This window comes from Rhinoraja longicauda, chromosome 3, assembly GCF_053455715.1.
Source record: "Rhinoraja longicauda isolate Sanriku21f chromosome 3, sRhiLon1.1, whole genome shotgun sequence".
Classification (NCBI taxonomy): Eukaryota; Metazoa; Chordata; class Chondrichthyes; order Rajiformes; family Arhynchobatidae; genus Rhinoraja; species Rhinoraja longicauda.
In genome coordinates, this window is record NC_135955.1 from 77,963,062 (window position 1) to 77,979,939 (window position 16,878).

At 37.6% G+C, this 16,878-nt stretch overlaps 1 protein-coding gene and 1 long non-coding RNA gene across 2 annotated transcripts in view; one reads left to right on the forward strand and one right to left on the reverse strand.

Annotated features, from left to right (window-relative positions):
• Positions 1-8,126, forward strand: part of arb2a (ARB2 cotranscriptional regulator A) — a 378,083-nt gene extending 369,957 nt beyond the window's left edge. Inside the window, exon 11 of the mRNA XM_078396498.1 lies at positions 6,790-8,126. Within this exon, the coding sequence (XP_078252624.1) occupies positions 6,790-6,902 (113 nt within the window). The 3' untranslated portion in view covers positions 6,903-8,126. The remainder of the gene's footprint in view (positions 1-6,789) is intronic.
• The window catches only part of LOC144592120 (uncharacterized), a 35,619-nt gene extending 20,539 nt beyond the window's left edge, over positions 1-15,080 (reverse strand). The window contains exon 1 of the long non-coding RNA XR_013547072.1: positions 14,909-15,080. This is a non-coding gene — a long non-coding RNA (uncharacterized LOC144592120). The remainder of the gene's footprint in view (positions 1-14,908) is intronic.
• Positions 15,081-16,878: the final 1,798 nt, after the last annotated feature.

Sequence of the window (16,878 nt, forward strand, 5' to 3'; positions counted from 1 at the left end):
GATTTAAATCCAGATATACTTTATTTAAATGTTTATTTTAAATACATTGCACAATTCTAATATATACAAAATCAGAATTGTTTTACTGAGTAGAGCTGAAATAGCCATGCCAATTTGTAAATATCATTTAAGTGATGGTGAAATGGGAAAATATTTATTGATTTAGAAACATGGAAAAATAGGTGCATGAGTAGGCCATTCGGCCCTTCGAGCCAGTACCGCCATTCAATATATCATGGCTCATCATCGAAAATCTGTAGCCGTTCCTGCTTTTTCCCCGTATCCATTGATTCCTTTAGCCCAACGAGCTGAATCTACTAACTCTCTCTTGAAAATATCTAGTGAATTGGCCTCATCTGCCTTCTGTGGCAGAGAATTCCACAGATTCACAACTCTCTGGGTGAAGACGTTTTTCCTCATTTCAGTCCTAAATATTGATCAAATATGCTTTCATTTTTACATTGTACCACGTCAATAAACAATCCATAAAACAGTTCATTTGGAATTTTTCATTCCACCTTGGAAAGGTTGGATTGGGAGACTATGAAACATTTTTCAGATTTCGAAGTCGTATTTTTAATGCTGTTTATGTCGTGCACTTGACTTGTAAAAACGCACAGGCGCTTTATTTTGAAATAAAACAAAACATTAATATAACAACTGTTAAAGAATAAAATACCCTATGAAATACTTTGGAAGGGTAACTTTAATCTATATCGCACAATTGTCACTATCATCTAGAGAAAATAAAGCGTCGTTGATACACTTTCTCTTGAGAAAAAGAGTATGGATGAAATTTCGCACACAACAGAAAAGCTAGTTATTTTCATGATATATATTTTTATTTCAAGAATAGGAGATTGCTCTCTCTCTTCTGTGCCTACATAGCTGTGCCCCTCTCTCTCTCTCTCTCTCTCTCTCTCTCTCTCTCTCTCTCTCTCCCTCTCTCTCACTCTCTCTCTCTCTCTCTCTCTCTCTCTCACTCTATCTATCTATCTCTCTGTCTATCTACCTATCTATCGATTTATCTATCTATCTGTGTATCCCATGGTCACAATTCTTAGTTATTGACTATCATTTGAAGGGTTATTTTATCCAGGTCAAATTTACCTCGAATGTTCGTGCGAACTTTCACTTTTTTGGTGACCACAGAAAAAATGGACAAATAATTACTTCTCGGTTTGAATAACATCTCGTGTCAGGTTTCCTTTCGGAAGCTCATGATCAAATTTATACTAGTTGATCATGGCTCTTCTTACGATTAGAGACTGATCTACTAAGGTTAATTTATGGTGTTTTCAAAAGTGTTATTCGGGTTGTATCTGCAAGTTGTACTCCACCAGGCCATCAATGCGTGGGTTCATAGTAAAACCAAAGTTCCCAAACTTTAACACATTTGATAATGTTTATACACGACCAACCTATTCAAATAATAATCGTTTATTACTTATTATCTTGATTGTATTATTTATTCATTGGACCGTGTGAAATAAACGTTTACATGAACAAAATGGACAGGATGTATGCACAATTTTGGACAATTTTCTATTAACGAATGATTTTGAGAAACAACAATTGAGCAATGTGCCATAACCTATTTAACTTTCGGACATTAGTTGATTATAAATGGTTCCGGTACAGGTAGATTAATAATACGCTGGAAGGTCATTTGTTTCGGGCTGGTGTTTCTTGGAGCATTTATCTCCTCTCTCAACATCACCCTTCCTCCACCTACTGTCTGCCGCACTCAGTTTTTCATGGAACTCAGGTGTTTGCCGCTGCCATACCCGACTGCACTCCAGAGTAGTTCATTAGCTCCACCGTCATTTCTCTTCAATCTCCTCTCACCTGAGTGGGAAGGTTTTTGTCTCAGTTCCAGTACTGTGATATATCCGCGCATCTTGTACCTAGTGCAAAACATGTAAACTAGCATAGATGTAATTCAATGAAGAGAACAAACTGTTCACTGACTGTATTTCAGATTGGTTTTAAACCAACCCTGAAGGCAGAGAAAAGTTTCCTAAAGGTTTTGATGGGCGTTAAATGAATTTTCTTCCCACTATAGTGAACTAGGCTGAAATGTCAACCGCGCGCTATTAACGCAGTCTTCCAGGAACCATCGATACAAAAGATAATTTGGTGACCAATAACCTAACCTAATTTTCTCACCAAATTGAACTGAAATAAGTTCCATTCAATCATATGCATACAGAAGTTCAAACCAAATGCTTAGTTAATGTTAAAGTGATTTGATTTAGTGGAATACAGAGATTCTGCTGTTAACCCAACTCCTGTCTCTGAAATAGTTTTGTTGTATATCATCTGCACATCAATTTCATACGGACTACTAGGTCTGAACTTTCTAAACAGAATTAGATAAATAGACATCGTGTGTCTATTCACACGCGTGTCCGAATAAAGCATCAGTTAAAATGTCTATGAGTCCATCACATTTTGATGTACAGGTGCCGCTGCCTTTAAACAAAAACTCATTTTTAAATGAATATTTTTGTTTTTAACAGTTCCTTTTTTATTTTCGAAAGACTCGACATTTGCACAATATTCTTTTGCGTTTGTCACGGGAGAAGGTTTTCAGGCAAAAACAAAATAAAACAATGCGGATTGAGAGCTGGACAGCTCAGTAACGTTCATTTCCCACCTCGTGCGCCTTCTGGTCCAAGAGTAGTATTATCAATCAATTCAATATATTTTACTAAGCTTCGATCAAAGTGAAACAGTTAGTATTTATTGTAAAACAAATACATATTTTAATTAAACACCAGACTTCTTTTTATTTTCCCTTCTATTTGTCACTGCTTTGCTTTGTGTTTCAAAACTGTATTTTATCGCTGACAAGACAGTGTAAAGTTTTGCTATATTCCACGCACTTGTTACAATACCTCGATTGCAAAACCACTATTAAATATTGATTGTTTTATTATTTACTGATATGTCACGTCATACTGTATGCAAAATATATCGATGGCAATCTTGAGTTGTAGGTATGTATCTATATAGTGTCTATAAACGTATCTAATTGTGTGGATGATAACTAAAATGATTTAAGCATATATAAGAGCGGGTTCCATTTCCATTATCGTTGTTCTTCTTTGCATTTTCTGTTCCTGATCTAACGTATCGTTTTTCCAAGAGGAAGGTTCACGTTAATCCATTTTCCAGAGTAAGGAATGAATGCGTAGAATGTTCTATTTACAATTTGTTCTCTTCATTGAATTACATCTATGCTAGTTTACATGTTTTGCACTAAAATAACGTCAGAAACGTGTATTTTCACACCAATAAAATAAAATATAATCACAAACTCTGGCTAGAGTCATAGATTCTAGCTTGGCTATACCGAACAAGTTAATTCAACGCAATCAAAATGTTTTCATTATCTTTTAATGCGCTAAACTGTTAGATGATAGAGTCGATAATAAATTGTATCCAATAAAAAACTGAAGAAAAACTTTTCTGTGAAAGGAACATTAAAATAAAAGATGCTAAAAAAATTGGAGAACACTGTTTTATCATAGTAAAAATCACGTCTCAAGCAGATAATTTTTAGGTTAAAAGGACATTGAATTATAAAATAAAAAACTTCAACTATTGACCATTAGAAACAGTAAGGACTGGAGACCTATGTACTATTTACTTATTTATAAGGAGATTGCCCACACTTGAATTTGTGTTGAAATCGAGAAAAAGAGTTAAATTTCCTGCGATATCACGCACGAAATGCCCAGCGATTAGCACCAAAGATATCTTTGATTAGCACCATGGACAGCGCATTGCAGCTCTGATACATTTGCCAAGTTTCCACAGATCTCTCGTCAGAATAAGTTTGGTAACAATGTCAGGCTTTATAATCATATTCTTGAGGTGCGACAGAAGCAAACCATATTTTCCACTTCCCAAAGCTTCTATATAAATCCCCTTATCTATTTCAACTCAAGTTCCATCCAAAGCATATACTGTATCCCACAATTTAAAGTACATCTCTTCCTCTCTTCCTCTCTCTCAATATATATGCATATATATGTGTGTGTGTATATATGCATATATTTATGTATGTATATATATATATATATATATGTGTGTGTGTGTGTGTGTGTGTTTGTATATGTATATATATCCATTGTCAGTTACATGCTAACTTTTTACCTTTGCTTTGTTTACTTATTTTTTGCAGTTTAATCCATTCGTGTCCTGAATTTTAACATGCAGAGTCGCTCGCTCTTGTTTGTTTATTTAGCATTTTATAGTCTGTTGTATTTTACTATTTAAGGCTGGAAAGAGGACTATGCGGCGCACATTCCTGCTGATATTACAGTTTGTTGGATATTCAACCTTCTCTGCATTCTCAAAAGGCTTCTGCCAAGCGTTTTGTGGTTGATTGCAATTTAATGTAAACAGACTTTTAAATGAAAATAACTACATCAATTCTAAAAATGTTATGCATTTTGTTATTAACTACAAAGGTGGGGGGAAAAGAAAACTTTAGTGTCGGTAAGTTTACTTCGTGCAGTAATGAAGTGGCTCTTGAATTACACCTGGAATTTGTGAGCGAGTTTGCTTTTGGGAAGGAGCTGTTTGATGGGAGTTGCAGCCTTCTGACAGCTTGTTAATTAAAGCCCCCTGGAGATGAGCCTCTGGAGCCACCGTCCATATCAAGACAGTACTAAATATCCAGATTCTGACAGCAACCCAGCAAGATTCAATAGTAAAACAAGCATATTTTTTCAAGTGCTTAATCTATTCTTCCTTTCTTGTCTCTCCTCATGAGCAGCAATTCCACCAGGTTCCCTCAACCAATGCAAATTTATTTAATGCCTAAAATGTAAAAACAAAGTGCAAACAGCAATATTCAAAGTTTTCCCCCTGTCTTGCCTTTTTTTTTAAAGCACACATGCATACTGTGTTCAGTCACAATTTCCATTCAAATTTTGCGAGTGTACGTTGCTTTGCTAAAATTCGAAATGTTTATCCATATCCATTTAAACACCATGGCAAAAGTTCTGGTACAATGAAAAACGTTGTCCTTCAAATCGCTATATGAAATATAACTATATATAATATATTGACCTGTTGAATTGCACGTGGTTAATCGTTTCAAATATTTCTTTTCAGCTGAATTAGGTATTTGAACATTTACACAGTGCTCCGAAACTCTAGTAACCGGCGCCACAATAGAAAATTATTATTGCACAATATTCCGAAAATGTCCACTGCCTTAGATAATTTGAACACGTATTTGTTTATCTATTTTAACTTCACAGTTAATACTCCGTGCCTGATTATTTGCTCAATCGCCAGCCATTTCAAATGGCAGACATTCCATCTTCTATTAGCTTCATATCTCCCTTCACAACTCGAGCTGGAGACAACCTTGTCATGTGTCCAGCGAACCTGCTTAAACCCTTTTCACCTGGCCACGTTTTCTCTTGCAACCCTTCAAAGTCATCTCTAAATGATTCTTGTTTTGTGTAGATCATTTGTCAACGTCAAAAATAGACTTGCTTCTATTTATTGAAAGAAAACTGTGATCCTATACAGGGAAAACCTTCCATGATACTTCCATGGAAATCAATATCATATCCAAAATATTTACCAACCATGAGCGCTTTCAAATATGTAAAAGCCAATACTATTTTCATCGATTGCGATCGGGAGAATTGTAAATCTCACCTCAACATCTATGAAAGAATAACCTCTAAATACATCATTCAACTCGAATTAATTTTAAACATTTAAATGAAACAAAGATATAGATTATTTCTGCGTCAGAAATATTCGTTCGGTAAAATGCACAACAAATAGGACAAGATAGGTTGAAACGAGGACGGTATGTTATCGTCTGATAATCCCGTTACATAACATTTATTTCTGTGCTTTGGCGTGAATAATGACAATGGGGCAAGCTGGGTTCTAATAAGTGATAACATCAATCTTAAGATGTTACCATTTGATCTCAGACGCAAAACTCAAGCGCAAATTGGAAATAAAATTGTGCCCATTAAGCAAGAAACGCTGATATTAGACTTCCTACTGACACTTTGAACATTTTTATTTTCACGACTTAATTTTCCACCTAACATTGTAACCTTGCACGAATCCAGAACTGAAAATAATGTTACGACCCGAACTGAAAACAAACGGCGTTAAACGGGGGAATGTACAGAGTGGGGTGATAAACAGTCGTTAACTGGTTGTTTTTGTTTCATTTAAATTAGTATTTCGATTTTCCAAATATAGTATAAATTAAAAATAATGTCTTCAAACTTTTATTCCAGTTTAATTCAAATGCAATTCCTTCTAAACTCTCCCAAACCTATTTTCTTTGATTGTGCACATAATCGATATGTTTGACTTTGAACTGATCAAACCACTTTGCTTTGAGTCAGAACATTGAATTCGCTGTTTGAAGGACAGGACAGTCGACATGTTTAAAAATAATTTTGCGTGAGGGATTAGGGGGCAAAGAACAACTGTTACAATTTTCTATTTTTAAAAAAATTATAAATTACGAAAACAATGTGGATATTAACGATGTTAACGCCGTTTGAACCCTGGCAAGACAAATAAGGGAAAGCGTCATTCAGTCTCACTTCGGATTAAACACCTATATTAGATTAATAAATCTCAAATATTTCATGTTAATATTAATCAAATTCTTTGAAATATATCCATTTTATAGCTGATAATAACTTTAACCCTCGATGTTTTTAACGGGACATTTAATCATTCAATAAATCAAATTAACGTTGTGTTTACTTTCTCCCCCTATAGTTGCTGGTTGCTGTGGGTGTGCAGGTGTGCAGTGGCCGATCTCTAGTCCCAACGCCCCGGCGCCACTGTTATGGGCCGGCCTGCACTCTGCGGTGGGTTTCAGTGCCACCTAGTTACAATGCAGCTGCTATCGGCTCTCTGCCGATTTCTCTTTTCAAGCCAACTAACAAGATGCAAATATAAAATTCGGAATAAAATGTAAAATGTTGATTAAAGATGAAAAATTAATATTAATGTAGCTGAATGTATTTCGTCAGTTCACTTTTTGAAAAACAGTTTGACATGATTGCTAAAATAACAGGCCATACCTTTTGGATTTAAACAGCGTTTGACAAATTGATGCAATTATTTCGCACAAAATACCTATCTATATTATCAAGCATATTGAAACAGATTGATTATATATATATTGAAACTTAGATTGGTTGCAAAATCATTGAAACAATTTAAAACACCCCTTCCGCCGAGTCTCATTTTAAAACGCTATCATAGTGACTGAAATGGTGAGAATTATAGCTGATTAATAATTAACATCCGTGTTTTTTAAATATTTTATTATTTTGTATTAAAACTATAAGATTAATTCTGCGCACGCAGTAAGTGACAACTGCAGTCCGGTAAAGAGTACATAGAGATTCGTCCTCGCTAATGTGGGTGAAAGTTGATTGCCCGGCATTGAACGTGGTTTGCATTTACTTAGAACCGAAACTCGTTATTATTAATTCGCTTGTTCCTCACTGCGGGGTTCAAGGGAACATCTAACGCGGAAAGACTAATTCTGCGATCTTTAGTCAAAGCTTCATTTGATATTGCAAATCGAATTTTTCTGCCAGATCGATAAATACAATTAGTTGCTGCAACCCCCTTGGCAAATTATTTTTTTTAATCAAATCTGATGCATTTCTGCATGGGAAAACTACCTTCGTGTTTATTAGATGCAAGGGAAAAAGTACTTATCACTTCATTGGTTAGCGTTGGCAGACTTACTCGAAGAAGTTCCGTTCTTATTAGAAATATACCGAGTTCGTGGTTAAACTCTCAATAATTGACCTCCTCGACCTCAAGCGGGACGTGACCACAGTGTTGCTGCCCAAAAAGTCACAGGTTGTTGAGGATTTTGTATGTAAAGTTGAAAGATAAAATATTTGAATAGCGAATATAATTTATTATAGAGATTCAAAAAGTTTCATTCTTCCAGCATTTTACATTCATGGACGTAAAATGTACCACATGCCAGTACATTTATGTTCAGGATAGTTTTGACTATTGTAACTCAGATGTGGCAATAAACTCCGAAGTGCCTACAGCTACAGCTGTTTTTAGTGTGAAATCTAATTTAGCGAAACAATTATTGAGCAATATCTGCTGTGATCTACATCGACTGTGGAGGTGGTGGGGAACCGGGGGGGGGGGGGGGGGGGGGGAGGATCAAACGGAATATAACCAACCGGAAAGTGCGATGTACTTAAATCAAAAACACCTGGACAACTGTGTATGTGCGTGAATGTGTTTAAAATAAATCTTACAGTGAAACAGTTTAAAACAATGTTTTCATCTTGTCTTACGGTTCTTATTCGGTTCTCGAAATTGCGCGCCACCTAGCCCACAAGATATGAAACTACAGAGCAGCACCAGACACGCTATCTTCAACCCATGATGGGGGAAAAGTCCCCGAAGATCACAACAATGCGTAGATAGTGCACCAACTATGTAAATGGTGCATGAAAATAAATGAAAATAAATCAATGCGATGCACGTGGAAAATAACAACTGGTTGCAATCATTTAACTAAATTAATTCGCAATGTCGATCAGCTATGTACCAAACACATTTGGGCTGAGTTTATCAATGTTTAAATCTATTCATTTATCTAACAGGTTACTTTGTTTCATGAATATATGCAGTAAATGACAAGCTAAGCACAATTCTACATGAATATGCTGTCATTTGATTGCTAAATTTAATAACGAATCTTCAATTTTAAAACACAAGACGGGCTTTTATATAAATATATAGATGGTCTTATATATACAAAAAGCTTAACAGACTAATGTTATAATTAAAAGGCTGAAAGGGTGCTTAATCCACATTGGTGAATTTATTTTATAAAAGCCATAAATCGTGCAAATAGATTATATTACATCATGACACAGATTACACGTCGGGTTTAACGTCCGTGCCAATTCATTAGGTAAAATAATAACATATTTATTATATTAATAATATTAATTCAGTTATCCTTCAGCTATAATTTTGCTGACACCGATGCAGAAAAGATGCACGAACTTCGTGCAAAACCGACTCGAAGCTGGGTTTCTATAAAGTCACTTGGATCCCAAAATTGTTTCTCTGACGACTGTTTCGGTAAAATAGCACAAACGAACTTAGCAAAATGACATTTTAAGTATTCATTTGTTTATCTAAAACAGTTAAATTAAGTAAATTATTTCCAAGTATCATAGTTATTAGCCTCTGCTACAACATACAATGCATCTTCGATAACTTATTGCATTGCCTGTTCATAAAAACCTAGAGTGCTGGGATGAGATGGAACCGATGTAGTCTAGGTTTTGTGACACGCAAAATACTTTATTGAAATTAAATAACATTTTTAAAAAAAGAATGGTCCTGCCAATTTCCTGTACTTTAATGTAATAGGAGTCTTCTACGGATAAAGTTTTCTAATGATAAAACAATGCTAAACGGTTAGATTTCTATAACTGCGATGCAAGAAAGAATCATGTATAAGAACGGGAACGATTGCACTAAAGAACTCAACCGATTCTAAAACGCTGTAAATGATTTCTGGTCTTGCTCTCGAAAACATTATCATTATTTCATCTTGATGTTGTTGGTAAACAGTGCTATAACTTCTATAACGGATTTTCCATCAAAGGAAGCCTCCACTCGGTTTCCTGCTGGACTGCCCTGCAATGGTTTAATATAACTATTTTGAGTTTATTTGTAAGAAGTTGTAATTTTAGGCCACGGGAACAACGAATTTCCACATGGGATCAATGATCTGTTCCTGCCAGTCGCAATAATATTCAAAAAAACATTAAACAAAATAAGTGTTGCGTTGCTCAGTAGTTTATTTAAATTAAATTGGTCATCGGACAACGCCAGGAAAGCGTGCGCGGATTCTTATCTAGCAGATATGAAAGAGAAAAGGGGGCGATGAAACAAAGGAACGAAAAGGAAAATGTGAAATAAGCAATACTAGTGCCAAAAGCTTCTTCGGGGATTGTTAGTCACGGTTCATCATTACTAATGCAATTATACTCGTTATCGCATTCGAAGTATTTAACCAAGGGAAGGCACGTCCATTCTGTTATTAATTTGGTTAGATATCAATGGTAAATCCCATCTATGAATCCAATGAAAGCAAATCCTATCGAGTACGTTTTTAGTAAGCAATCACTTATATTCTCCTTCTCAGAAGCCACAGCGCAGAGGGGAAAGTATTCAATTTCTATACTGACCAGAATGCTGATCAAATTGCTATAAACTGACAATATATTTCACCAAAAACATTACTTTTAAAAAAAACCTTCACTAAATTAGAATTCCCGTTTTAATTTTCGATTAGCCGTAGATTGCATAAAGGGTTAACGGTTGACAGAAAATGAAATAACAGTATAACTGTACACTAGATGTCTTTTTTTTTATAACAGTGAATGTAGAGTGCGGATTAACATCGATTTATTGCATTAAGAAGCAAAGAGCATAGATGCCAGCGGCGTTCAGCTCGAGTTCATCAGGACCTCAGCAGATATTCCTCTAATGATCAGGTGGCAGTAGAGCTGCCATTACTTTTTGTTCACCATTTTGCACCAATTGTTTGATTCTCCTCCAGTTGTACTGGTGTTGGAAATGTTGTTGGTGAGTGAGTGAAGACTGGTATCGAGAAAAATCTGGCAAAATAAGTGAGATCAATGGTATACAATATAAAGAGTGTGCTTAACGCCTGTCGAAATGTTCCTTTTAGTAAGTGGTGTTAATTCCATGCTGCTGGCGCCGTAATATTTGCCATTCCATATTAGGCAATCTGTAAATTAAATATTCAGCAGGAGATGAATAAAAAATATTGTCTAAATTGAAGGTGCATGCCTCAGCTGCGGTGTATAATTGCGTACGGTTAGGGAGACTGCATTGTGACACCACGCCTTACCTTTACACTGTCTATATATCAAACGTCCCCACTTACCACATCTACGTGGTGCTGAACGCAGGGGATTTCAAACTTACTTTGATGTGCTTCAGAATACTGAACTTCACCTGAATGTTTAGCTCCCCCTCCTCCTCCTGTTCCTTATTAAAGCCACCTTATTACTTCTGTCCACTGATGGCTTTTTAAACTGTCCTTTGTCCTTCCGTGTGCTGTCTTTATAATGTTATGGAAAGCGTGAGTTAAATTTTCACACAGTAATCACGTGCAAAGTTCGAGGGACGTTAATGTATAATCCGAAGAGCAACAATTTGTAAACCGAATGCAACTGACTGAATGAATAGGAAGGAATAATCACCGAAACGTCAGATTTTCTTTTCCTCGTCCTCCACGGAAAGAATATTTGAAATATGTGCAGCATTTGAATCGTTATCAAACAGAAGAAGACTACACGGAAGTATGGACCTGAAGTTAAATAACCGCGATGACACAAAGGCTGGTTAAACTGTGAAAGAAACTTTCCTATAAACTTTAGTTTGAGAGAGTTTTCGTAGCTCCCCTTTCCTTTGTACTTAAGTCTCCCTTTCAGAAAGTGAGTATTCACAAAGACGTCTCTAAATAGTGCCTTGAAAGGTGTTCACATGAGGACACTGTCTCCTTTCTAGTAAAAGAGAGCGAAGATCTGACAGGTTTTGTTGTCAGTAGTATAGTGAGAGCTTTGTAAGATATTCGTTTTTCTTTCTCTAAATGCTCCAACTTAATAAAGACCCCCTGTCTTAAAGCGTGCATGCTCCCGCTGTCCCTGTCCACCCGGTGTCCAGCCTGTCCCTAAATTCCCCACGTGATGTCTGCTAACATCATTTTAATGATTTTGTCAACGTACACAGAATTAATTTTCACAAAAATGAAAATGTAAAACGACCAACGTCCAATGCGAGTATGTTCCTAGCCCCCCCCCCCCCCCCCCCAACCCTATCCCCACCCACCCCCTCCAAATGTCCCGATGCTGAGTAAGAAAGATTGCTCCTTGACTCTAAATTCATCCCATGTCAAAAGAAAGGATTTCAAACCTGCAAAAAAAAAAATTGCCCTATTCAGATTAGGAGCGTTTATTTCTTGCCTGGCCTTTGAACAGAAGGGTCATGTCACTCAGGAAAGGGCTATTCCTTCCCTCTCCCTCTCCCCCTCGCCACAACGACACCGTTCACTCGCTCGCACTCGAAACCAACCTCGACCCGAGCTGGCTTTAAGGCAACATGCTACAAAGATTAAAGATTTGGCATTTTACAAGAAGACGAGGTGCTCCTGTAATCATAGCAACGGTATGTAGGCCACAAAGTGTTACCAAACAGCTAGTGATGTCCTCCCTGGAGCGCTCCAGTCTCAGGCTTGTAGGATTTTTATCGACTGTTGCTGCTTCGCTCCATACCAAGTCTCTCTATGAATTAACATTAAATATGGCTGACTCAATATCAGCAATAAGCCAAATATATTAAAAAAGGGCGATGTGGCCAGCGAGGCGTCATTACCTGGCGCATCTATATTAAAAAGCGCCTCGCTTACGTTATGTTATCGGAGGCATTATTTGTTAGTCTTCATTTTGTTTATTTTTACGGACTTTGCTTGGTTATGCAGGAAAATGTATGTTGACGGGAGCGTTTAGTAGAGGATTATTTACGAGGGAATCAGGGGGTCAAGTTCTGGTCTAAGTGGCACATCTGCGAAACATTGAGGCTACTAATTCACCAAAGGCTGCGTGGCTTTTATTGTAGACATATTGGGGAATTAGCAAGAGTCCGCGTCCCCCCTTCGCAAGGGGGAGGGGGCCTGATTATATCATGATGTATTGCTGGCTCCACGTTCAATCTGTAACACTGCAGCTAAAACGTGAAGACGAAAACAAAATCTAACAAAACACCCTAGCCATCCATTATGAAGAAAAATAGGAGCCATGCTGAGAAATTAGGTAAATAAATTCTAAATTAGAAGAATATTAATCACAACATCATTCACACAGCTCCACGCCTGTCTGTCCTGATGTGCAATTAAATTAAAGCAAATTCACATTAGAACGTCCCCCGGTTGTGGTGCAGTCGACACTTTAAAAAAATGCCCACTTTACGCTCTTTATCTCTGTTGTGGATCCGATGCAGCAATGCTTATTTTGGGACGGAGGGACGGGGGATCGCGGGGGTTATGCTATATTAAATCTAAAAAGACTATATGAATGGTTCCAGCTTTATCTCATAAAACTGTCCCGAATGTTCAAAGCGAATGCGCGCCAGTTCATCAATTTCTCCTTTCCTTTTAAAACGATTCAACATTTACAATAGACCTACCTCGCTCATGTCACTGCAAGAAGGCAGATGTTATTTTTTTCATACGTTTCTTGCAGTGACTAGGTACATGCATTGCGTTGAAAATGTTCCACTCCGTTCATATTGTTTGCTATATGATTGTATATATTAAACTGAAGGGAAAATGGAGTGTAAGAAAATAACTGCGGATGCTGGTACAAATCGATGGTATTTATTTCACAAAATGCTGGAATAACTCAGCAGGTCAGGCAGCATCTCAGGAGAGAAGGAATGGGTGACGTTTCGGGTCGAAACCCTTCTTTGGACTGAAGAAAATGGAGTGTGATTCAGATCAATTAAACAAGCATATGTGATATTATTTTTACCTCAGGGAAATGACTAAAATGTTCAGAAGTAAAAAGAAACTGTCCTTTCGCCCTGGTCGAAAACGTTGTATGTGTAATTTATTTTTAAGCGTAGGTATCTACCGGTTTGCATTAATCTGTAATACAATTAAAAAATATGTGCGCAGTTTAAAAAAATGTTTTATCTCAATTCGCTGTCCTGTGATTGGTATAGTGACAGCCCAGTGTTCAGATTAGTTGTGTGTATATAGTAATCTATAGAGGGAGCGAGAGACCGTTATTAGATGCAAGCGCCGGTGACTTCTCAATACGTCTGCATTAAAACAAGCCATGATAAAATTGGTCTCAGCATGGTGCATAATTGCAACAGAATGTTTCCAAATAACATTTAAAGAGATAGTTGATCACAGAGTTAACATTACAGACTAGCTGCTGTGTACTCAAAACGTCTGACACTATTGAAACTTGCCCAGGTGTTAGCAGAACCAGTCATGTTCCCTACTCATGTTTAATTTTCCACATGTGAGTGTAATGAAAAATACGTCAGATGTATCGAGGCTCAATCCCATCCGTAGTCCAAACCACAACTCTGTACACGCGGTTAATGTACCCCACACGAGAAGGGGAATTGTTTGCACATTTAATGAAGTAAATATGTCCACATATATGATTTGTGCACTGTAGAGGATGTCTTTAAAAGTGTATTGACGTCACTGTGATCAGAGGGTATAACAGAAGGAATCTCCTGACGTTTCCACTGACTGTTTAAGGTTTCACCCTGTTTATACTCAGTGCCGAGACTACGGCGACATTACAACCGAAAACATCTAATTTCTCCGCTTGAACTTCAAGTGAAGTGTCTCCATTCTGCCCTTCATTAGTGGTCTACATGTTTCCATTTACTTTGCACCCCAAACTAGTCCTTTCCCCCCACAAATCAACCTCCCACCCGCCACCCATGCACTATATTTTCCCCTCATTTGAGTTTGCATCTTGAAGTATCATCCTTTTAGAACTGTTTTTAATGGCATTTCACACAATTCGTAAATATGTTTCCCATGTGAATTCGCTTGGCTTATTCCACAGCCGTGCCCGTTATAAATCTTTTACTTTTTTTTGCAATCTTTTACTTTCATTTCCGTTTGCCACTTCTCCTTTTCTCTGTCGCGCGCACGTACACACACACTCACACACACACGTAAATATAACTGAGATGCACATGCCACGTGTTGATAAATTTGTACTTAATGACAACCTAACTCCAATCTCAATAGAAATAAAGCGCTTACTTTTTGCAGACATCCCCCTCTGGCCGCTGCCTTCTTTAATTATGTGTGCTACATCTCTTCCCTGTGGAAAAAAAAGCCTGGTGTTTTGGATGCAATCTCGGTGCAATGTTTTTTTTGAGAAGGGACTTAGTGCCCCAAACCCAAAGGCTCCCAGTTAAGTGCAGATTGAGACATATCGGGTTCCTTATAAAAGGATCATTTCATGTGGGAGGTTGGACACAAAGTTTGGACTCGTGACTTGCATTCCTGAGCGACATGCATATTTTAAAACAACAAAGCAAGCTAGGAACAAGGCTTAGAGCAAAACAAAAACTTGGAAGTCTGAGCGATGAGAATTACTGTTTAAAAAATATCACATAACTGCTGTTCTTTCAGAGTGCGGCGGATAATGTATGTTGCACATTTGTGAGAATCTTGCTTCAATTATTTTGATTGTTGATTGCTTTGTCTCTTAAGGTTTATTTGGAAAGGGCATTAAGTATGGTTAAAATATGCAACAGTTAAAACAAGTCACGAAGAAGGCAGACTAACATATTTGCCAGCGTATAGTGATACCGGTTGGGTGCATCAGTAAAACGTGAAGTAATTTCCCAGACTCAGCACGTTGATCCTGACTTGGCGTATAATGACTCCGTTCTTATGTAATGAGTGTAGTTATTAATGGGAAATCAAATGAGAGAAACTCGGGCGAAATAGTGACAGCTGAAGAAATGGACAGCGTCACACGGCGTGTGAAACCACGATTTAATGCTTGGTGCCAAAAATGTGCCTGATTGCTTTATTCATTTCATTCATTTAACATGTGGTTATCAAGGTAGTAACTGAAAAGGACAAATCCGGACGAAAAATCATGTAGGCCACATAAACATGTGCCCCGTACAGCTCTAGACACGGCTGTGTTCTTCTCTAAACTGGATCGATTATTATTTCTGCCATAAAACACCGTTTGCAACATCTGTGGAAATTTGAGCCCCAGCAGAAAGTAAAATGAAGACGAAATGAGGGAACAAATAGTGAGGACGTAGATATCTCTGTTAGTTGTCAGTGCGGGTCCATGGGCCGAGAATGCTAATGTGGCTCTGCCGTGAAAACTGAAGCTGCGTGTCTGTGTGTGTAGCGATCGATACCTGACCCATTGGTTTGGGCAATGTTTTATCTGGCCAAGCAATGATATTATCACCCCTGAACGTTAAAAACAGCAAACGTCTTCCTAAATCAACACAAACGGTTCGCTTACAGAATGCATCTCTGTAGCCCCATTTCACAAAATCCTTTACGGATGGGGTGCTTAATATCCGGTAGCATTTATTTTTAATCCATTGCCGCAGCTTGATCTGAGATTCTAGACATGTACATATACAATTATGCAGACGTTGCCTTGCTCGGTAACAGTTTGGATCCTGATAGGTGAGCTGTATTTGAGGGGGGGGGGGGGGATAGGGAGGAGGTGGGTGAAGGGGGTGGGGTGGTTTTCATAGCTGGTTGCTGGGGTAGAGGTGGGGGTGGGACGGGCGAGGGAGAAAGAGAGAAGCCACAATGGTTTTTTTTACATTTTGCTGGAAAGTCCGCTTGAAAGTTTAAACCCAGTTGTCACGTAAGCGGCGATTATATCAAACCATTCTCATGAACTGTTTAAGAAAGAAAACACATCTGCAATCCAGAGCAATGTTGTTGACCAAGCAATGTGAATGCATCTAACATGTGTTACCCAACCTCACCCCAATCTACTCTCCACATAATGCCCATCCCAGTGCACACACACACACATACTTCTGCCTACAGCATAAATATGTTTTCTTGATAAAGTGCAATAACTTTTGCATTGCAATAATCATTGAACAGTCCGCATGCCATACATGTGTGATAATATAGATCGTGATAAAACGGACAATAATTATGAGCGCAGATATTTGGAAAAAGGTGTGGTCTACTAAATATACGGTAATCGACTTTTTAAATATTTGTCTGAA